Here is a 7,830-nt window from a genome sequence, read left to right as displayed (position 1 = left end):
TAATTTTATTGAATCTATCCAATTAATATCATTAAAAAAAATATTAGAATTCTCTGCGTACGAGTCCAATATCGAAAATTCTTATCCCTAATTAATCCCAGCCACTGGGCAGGCCGGCATGCCTGCATTTTTGTCTAATCTCAGGCCCCTTTGCTTGACTTCAGAATCAGAGCTCACTTTCAAGAAAATGCAGATGCCATCAACACATACTGACTAAGAAAAGTATAGGAAAATGGTAATAGGCTCAGAGGGAGATGTACACATAGATGAACAACCAAGAAGCTACTGGAGATGGAGCAAGCAAGACTTCTTCCCCGAAAAGTCTTTCGAGAATTGGAGAGCCTACCGATTGGCCTTATCACAGACGTCTGCCAGATTCAAGGACCGCCTCTTGAGTAGGTCCGATGAAGCAACGGAGCTCGTGGAGCTTCGGAAACAGAGCGAGAACAACATGAAACGCTGCCTCAACTGGTGGGACCTCACCTGGTTCGGATTTGGATCTGTTATTGGCGCTGGCATCTTCGTACTTACTGGTCAAGAAGCACACGATCACGCGGGACCGGCCATAGTGTTGTCTTATGTAGCCTCTGGAATTTCGGCGATGCTCTCCGTCTTCTGCTACACAGAATTTGCTGTAGAAATTCCTGTGTCTGGAGGGTCATTTGCTTATCTTAGGGTGGAACTTGGAGATCTTGCTGCCTTCATAACAGCAGGAAACATACTTCTTGAATCCATCGTCGGGACTGCAGCGGTTGCTAGAGCTTGGACATCTTACTTCACCACACTTCTAAACCGCCATCCCGATTCATTGCGCATACGGACCAATCTCAGTGACGGGTTCAACTTATTAGATCCAATTTCTGTTGGGGTTCTTGCAATTTCGTCGGGGATTGCAATGGCCAGTGCTAAAAAAACATCCTACTTCAACTGGATCGCATCCGCCGTAAATACAGTAGTAATTGTTTTTGTTATAATAGCAGGCTTTGCTCATGGGAAGACATCCAACTTAAAGCCCTTTTTGCCTCATGGTGCTGAAGGTGTGTTCAAAGCAGCAGCTATTGTGTACTTTGCCTATGGAGGATTTGACAACATCGCGACCATGGCAGAGGAGACAAAGGATCCACACAGGGACATACCCTTAGGACTGATCGGGTCAATGTCGATTATCACTGTGATATATTGCTTGATGGCACTCTCATTAAGCACGATGCAGAAATACACAGAAATAGACACCAATGCAGCTTACTCCGTAGCATTCCAAAGCGTGGGTATGAATTGGGCAAAATATCTTGTCGCGCTCGGAGCTCTCAAGGGAATGACCACAGTTCTTTTAGTAGGAGCGCTTGGACAGGCACGCTACACAACTCATATTGCTCGAGCCCACATGATTCCACCATGGTTCGCCCTTGTCCATCCAAAGACAGGCACCCCCATTTACGCGACGCTATTGGTTGCTATATCCAGTGCTTGCATCGCCTTCTTCTCAAGCCTGGATGAGTTGTCTGGTTTGTTATCAGTGAGCACCCTATTCATATTCATGATGATGGCAGTGGCACTTCTTGTGAGGAGGTACTACGTCGGAGGAGCGACGCCGAAAACAAACCTTTTGAAGCTAAATGTGTTTCTTTTGGTCATCATTGCTTCTTCCATGGCGACATCCGGATTCTGGGGGGGATTGTTAAAAGGGATAATAGGTAATTGGATTGGGTACGTTATAACCATCCCTTTGTGGTTCCTGGGGACTTTGGGGATAGCGGTGTTTTTGCCACAAGAAAGAGAAGCAAGGGTGTGGGGAGTTCCACTTGTTCCATGGCTGCCATCTTTGTCAATTGCTACTAACTTGTTTCTTATGGGTTCATTGGGAGCTAAGACATTCATACGGTTCTTTGCCTGCACGGCTGTCATGTTAATTTACTATATATTTTTCGGGCTGCATGCAACGTACGACATGGCTCACCAGCAAATCAAGAACATGCAAGACGAGGATGAGAAAAATCCTACCCCATAAATTCCCATCGTTTGCATTGTACGATGATGGGATACAAATCAATCGAGCCCACAATTCATGAATCAGTTCAAACATTAGAGTTCCATATTCAGTATTATGCCACGAGATTTCATTATTACTGTCTTTATTAGCATCAAACTTTTTATGTACTCGTCAAATAAATTCAGACAACCAATTATCACGCGAGTCTCTCAAACAAAATCCACCGAGTTCAACCTACCGATTGTTCCAAGTTCATATCCAAATAATCCGCTCTTATATGTGAAGCCATGATAGAGTAGACCGATCGGATCTCAGATCAGCAATCACCAAAGTAGATATTCTAAAATTGCTCAAATTAAAAAGGATGTTCTAATATAATTATATTGGGCTAGGCCTGGTGAAAGTGATGGGCTAAAATAGGCCCAATGTTCCGGGTTTTGTTGGGGATCTGTCGGAGGTAATTCTTGCCTTGGCCCTACCGGAGTATAAATATATCAGTTGAAATTATGCTGGTCACATTTGTGCATATATTTATGTAATCATATATATAAAGAAGAGTGAAAGAAAACGGCTATCATGAAGCTGATTCCCGGCGTTTGATGGCTGCCGCTCCTCAATCTCAGCATCGCTGCGTATTTGGTTGTTCTTGCCTTCTCTCTCTATACACGTGTGTGTTTGCTTGCTCTTGTAACTTTACTTGTCGGTTACTGATGATTGCGCATGTTTTGGCATCTCTGTATAGTGGGTAACATACCTTATGATGCGACTGAAGAGCAGCTTATTCAAATATGCGAGGAGGTTGGTCCTGTTGTTTCCTTCAGGTGAGTCAATTACAAGGTGGGATTGTTGAAATTGGGATTGCCCCCTCCTTTATATTCTCTAATGTGCATATAATCGCTTCACCCCTTCCTGAGGGAGATTTGCGGGAATGAGCTTTTTGCAAAAACTAGAGGAACCAATTTGTGCAAAAAACAATTTTTTTTCTAAGCCCGTGTTTTGCGGTTGCCCCCAATTCTGTCTCGTGAAATTGTGGTGAAATGGGAGGATTGGCGCGTTGGTCTAATTTACTGAGGAATTGACTGTAGGTTGTAGAGAACTTTGTTTCGAGAAGATTAGGACGTCCTTAAAAGTTATCGGTCTTTCACTCGGATAATATTCGCTAAATTGATGTTAGCCTTGAAGAATGACTAAGCTTTCACCATTTTTTTGATGGTGAATCATTCGTTGTTGGGGCCTTTTTTATTTATTTTAATCGGTATCACGGACTCATTATCAATTAATAAAAGCCCTTCGTGATTTTCCCTTTCCTTGGTTTATCAGATTAGTCACTGATAGAGAAACTGGGAAACCGAAGGGTTATGGATTTTGTGAATATAAGGATGAAGAGACAGCTTTAAGTGCTCGTCGGAATCTGCAGGGATATGAGATAAATGGTCGGCAGCTAAGGGTTGACTTTGCTGAGAATGACAAAAATGCTGACAGGAACCGAGAACAGGTAAATCACTTTTACAAAGGCTGGTTTATAATCTGATCCTAGTTATTAGTAAGCATGCATTTTATTCTCATAAGTTTAATTTTGAATTATTTCCATTCAGTTTTATTCAAAATTCAGAAACAATTTATCCCCTTGTGAACTTCTTGGCAAAAAAAAAAATTTCTACAGGGTAGAGGTGGTCCCGGTATTGCTGCAAATATTGGTAAGTTTTAAATTTAAAATTTTTACACCTGAAGAGTTGAACAGTTAGAGGCTTCCAAATGTCTTCAACTGAAACTTCAAGTTAACTTGTTTGTTTTAGTTTATATTTTCAATTATCTAATGCAGACCCTCAAAAACAAGTTAGAGGTCCAGTGGCGCTTGGGGATCCAAATCTTTACCAGGCATTGGGTGATTCTGTTGCCATGGCTGCTGCAACTGTCATGGCTGGAGCCATTGGAGCCGCTCAGACTGCTAGCTCGTCTGATCAAATTGGGTTGCAAACTCAGGCCCTATTGAGCATTGATCCTTTGACTCTGCATTTGGCCGAAATGTCTAGGAACCAGTTAACAGAAATCATGGCTGAATTGAAGGTTAGAATATGACTAAAATTTGACCTGGATTAAAGTATATTACATTCAATGGTATCGATACTTCATTTGGGTTTATTATTATTTCCTATGTTAAAAGACTGACTTAACTACTAATTATGTCACTTTTAAGCGACAAGACGAGTTTCGGGACTAACTTCTTCTTGCCTGAAATGAATTTACAATCATATAAAAGGTTGCAGGATTAATGGCAGATAACTTATGCACCAATCATAATGCATATTTTCCGTGTAAGTTTATTTCTATTCAATGGCTATATGACATTATATGATTATTCAATGATGGCAGGCAATGGCTACCCAAAATAAAGAGCAGGCCCGGCAGGTCTTACTCGCCATCCCGAACTTGCCAAAAGCTCTTTTTCAGGTTTTTACTGGCCCTTGATCTTCTATGAGTCTTCTTGCTAACTTTTTAGTGCCATTACGTACTGGTGCAATTTTTGGTTGTTTTTTATGTTACAGTCATATTGTATGGATTTTGTGACACATCTCTAAAGTTTATTTTGTCTGTCTTCTAATTTCCTTCATCTAGGGAGCATAAGAAGATTTTTTATACCTCCTTTTGATTTCTTCATAGTATAGCTTCCTTGCATGATTCTACACGACGCAATCGACTTATATTCACAACAATGTGTTTGAGTGCAGGCCCAGATAATGCTTGGGATGGTCTCTCCGGAAATGGTTTGTTTTTTTCATCCAGAGTGTATCTTGCTATTATCTAGTTGAAAGCTTCATGGTGGAGGGATCAAGTTTGATATTATATACTATTCAGTTGCAGATGCCAAATATTAGACAAATCTTAGCCCAGTCAATGCAACCTTTAGTGCAGAGTGGCCAAACTCTTCCTGGATTGCCTCCCCTTCCACAGAACAAACCACAGTTTGGTTTGTTGCCAGATTCACGTGAAAGTCAAATGTCTGCTAGTGCACCAAAGCTATATGCTCCGCTAACGCTTGTGCCGACACAATCTCAGATTCAACATTCACAACTAATGCAAAACCAAATTCCACATCAAGCTCAACTGCTTGTGCAATCTGGAGTTTCATCCCTTCCGTCTGTTCGTCCACAGTTATCGGGCGGCCTGCCTGTCACACGACAAATTAATGTGCCAATTTCCTCTTCATTGACCCAACAAGCGCAACCTTCAATGTCACGACAGGTGGGTCAAATTCCACCTACTGATTTGGTGTGCATTGGCAGATGATTACTCTGAATGCTAGCACTCATCTTTCTGCATTGATATGTCTGACCCACCTGCTGATTTGGTGCGTAATGGCAGCATATTGCTCTGAAAGCTAGCACTTCTGCCTTAATACATCCACAGGTTTCAGCCAATGGCCCTTAGAAGCCCAACTTGGCTTGAGGTTTATTAACCCAAGAGTTGAAGTCACTTGACACAAATTTATAGGGATAATGAATTATCCGTAAAATGGAATCAACTTCAAGAACAATTGGATTCAACTTGTGATTGAATATATTTGTTAAGGGGCTTTATTTTTTCGGAGTCTGTTTAGGAAAATCATTTCCCACTTATACATAGTGTGTATAGAACTGAACTTAGATTTGATAGATTGAACATTTTGGCGCAGCTAGATTTTGAAGTTGGTACTAGTGTTCTTGGAAAACTAGTTGAGTGACATAATTATAGGTTACCATAAAAGATCCAGCAGGAACAATAGTTTGCACCATCCTTCATTTCAGTTATCTTCTGGGTCTTGTATAAATTTGTATTGATGTATGTATTATATTTGTGTGTCTGTGCATGCATGTGTTCATGTGCATGTAACTTTACACTGAGAAAGGACTTGACCGAACCGCACATGCTGAGGCTGGTTTAACTGGCTTAATTTCATGGGTGATTCAGTATTGTCTGATGGATTTTTATTGTCTGAAAGATCGACTCATTTACAAGTCTCTGCTAACTACCATGATCTGAAAAGAAGCTTTCTTGAACATTTTGCACATGTGAAAATGATATATTAAAAGCCATCTCGTCAAAAGTTTGTTGGCTCGTGGCTTTTGCAATCAACTTCAAAATAATTTGGTTTTTCTATTTTATGGTACCAGTCTATATCCTCAACATCCTCAGGTATGTTAGAGAACAAGGATCAGAAAGGGCTTGCTTTGAGTTCATTGGGGAAGGTGAGAATTGTGAATACTAACCAAGATCAAGTGATTAGAGCACCTAAACTGGTGAAAGTGAGTGATGGAAGGGGTACCACTTTATCAGAAGACACAAGTATGCATACACAAGTTTCTGCAGCATCCCAAAAGTTTGTTCCTTCTGGAAAACAAATTTCTCAAGCAGAAGAATCTTCAAAGTCTGAGAAGCAAGCCTCGAAGGTTTTTAATTTTTCCTTTAATTATATATACTTTTCCAACTAATTTCATCAGCTGTGATTTATTCTTTTCGTACCTTTTTTGTTCTATCAGGTTGATATTTAATTTCATAATTTAACCATGTCTGATAGTCTGACTTCATTGGTAAAAAATCTTAGATCTCACTAATGTGATAGGGTCAAGTTTTGGAAAGTTTTCTACTGACTAAGATATCTGTTGCTTGTCCGTAGGACTAACATATTTTGTGTATGATATGCCAAAGCAAAAAAGGAGTTATTTTTATTTTTATGGAATCTATTGTTTAATTCGTTGCATGTTTTACACACTTAAAGGTTGTCTCAGGTCTTCTTTTAAACTTTCATTTTGGTTTTAAATTGTGAAAGAATTAAAAACAATACTTTCTGGATGGTTTGATAAAGATAGTTCAACTTGATGCCTGCTTCTATTTTATCGACTCTATTCCAATATGTTGCGAATATATTATTATGGAATAGTCAGCCATGACTTGATCGTTTTGTAAGCTATATTGAAGGTCCTGTGAATTTTTAAGGAAGCCTTGTTGTTTGTGAATTATGCTCTTATATGTTTTTATGCATGCATGCATGCATTTGTGTATATTCACATATGGAAATGTTTTGAGGTCAATGTGTAAGCATGTTACAAAATATGATGGGCTTTCTTTTAAATAGTAATATGACCAAATTTTGATATCTGCAGATGCAACTTCCCCATGATGTAGATTCTGCCTTACTCGATCAAGTGTTGAATCTGACCCCAGAGCAGCTGAGTTCTCTGCCGCCAGATCAGCAACAGCAAGTTATTCAACTGCAGAAGATGCTCCGGCAGGCTGCATGAACAATTTTTTTAAAAGCATTGAGATTCCCAGCTAATCTAAAGTCATATTGTTTGTCTTTTGCATATATTTTTGTGGAGCTTCTGGATGCAAGTGAGTTGCATCGTGTAACAGTAAAGCTTGTCACCGAGATAATGTAATAGAAATTGGAAAAGAAATTTTTACATATTCTCCCATGTCAGTTAATCGTTTGTCTATGATAAGTGTGATATTCTGTGAACGTAGAAGTAATATTTTTTCGGTTTGATTTTGCGTTTTTTGGGGTATCAGCTATGTATATGATCATGAGACAGCGTAGAAGTTTGCAAAGTTGTGGTTTATTGAAAATTATGGAGGCTTATGCATGAGTATGAGCGTTAAGTGTAAGATACCAGTAAAATTGATGATTGTTTAGCAGTAAAAGCTTTTATCTACTAGTCATCCTACTGATACACGAAAAATCCAATACAAATATCATTTATCATAAATTCAATATAAAATCTCATTAAATAATAACAAAATTTAAAAATATAATTTGCGTAAATATCGATATATTTGTTATATCTTTTAACATTATTCTTGTA

The 7,830-nt window shown here is 39.2% G+C and overlaps 2 protein-coding genes across 3 annotated transcripts; both read left to right on the top strand.

Annotated features, from left to right (window-relative positions):
- The first annotated feature begins 57 nt into the window (after positions 1–57).
- LOC140836651 (cationic amino acid transporter 5) lies at positions 58–2,189 on the top strand. Its single transcript, XM_073202321.1, has one exon. The coding sequence runs from the start codon at positions 233–235 to the stop codon at positions 2,006–2,008; it is 1,776 nt and encodes a 591-aa protein (XP_073058422.1). The 5' UTR covers positions 58–232; the 3' UTR covers positions 2,009–2,189.
- Positions 2,190–2,330: 141 nt separating this feature from the next.
- LOC140836652 (cleavage stimulating factor 64-like) lies at positions 2,331–7,443 on the top strand. 2 transcript variants are annotated; one of them, XM_073202323.1, is made up of 10 exons: positions 2,331–2,629; positions 2,733–2,811; positions 3,311–3,485; positions 3,654–3,687; positions 3,813–4,057; positions 4,364–4,441; positions 4,720–4,755; positions 4,853–5,233; positions 6,142–6,417; positions 7,132–7,443. In XM_073202323.1, the coding sequence occupies exons 1-10, from the start codon at positions 2,590–2,592 to the stop codon at positions 7,267–7,269; spliced, it is 1,482 nt and encodes a 493-aa protein (XP_073058424.1). In that variant the 5' UTR covers positions 2,331–2,589; the 3' UTR covers positions 7,270–7,443. The 2 variants fall into 2 exon arrangements, with proteins under 2 accessions (XP_073058424.1, XP_073058423.1); XM_073202322.1 differs by having other exon boundaries at positions 4,847–5,233.
- The last annotated feature ends 387 nt before the right edge of the window (positions 7,444–7,830 follow it).

The sequence above is a fragment of the Primulina eburnea genome, chromosome 7 (genome assembly GCF_022965805.1).
Source record: "Primulina eburnea isolate SZY01 chromosome 7, ASM2296580v1, whole genome shotgun sequence".
Classification (NCBI taxonomy): Eukaryota; Viridiplantae; Streptophyta; class Magnoliopsida; order Lamiales; family Gesneriaceae; genus Primulina; species Primulina eburnea.
Note: the sequence above shows the minus strand (reverse complement) of the source record. Positions and strands in the feature narration are given on the sequence as shown.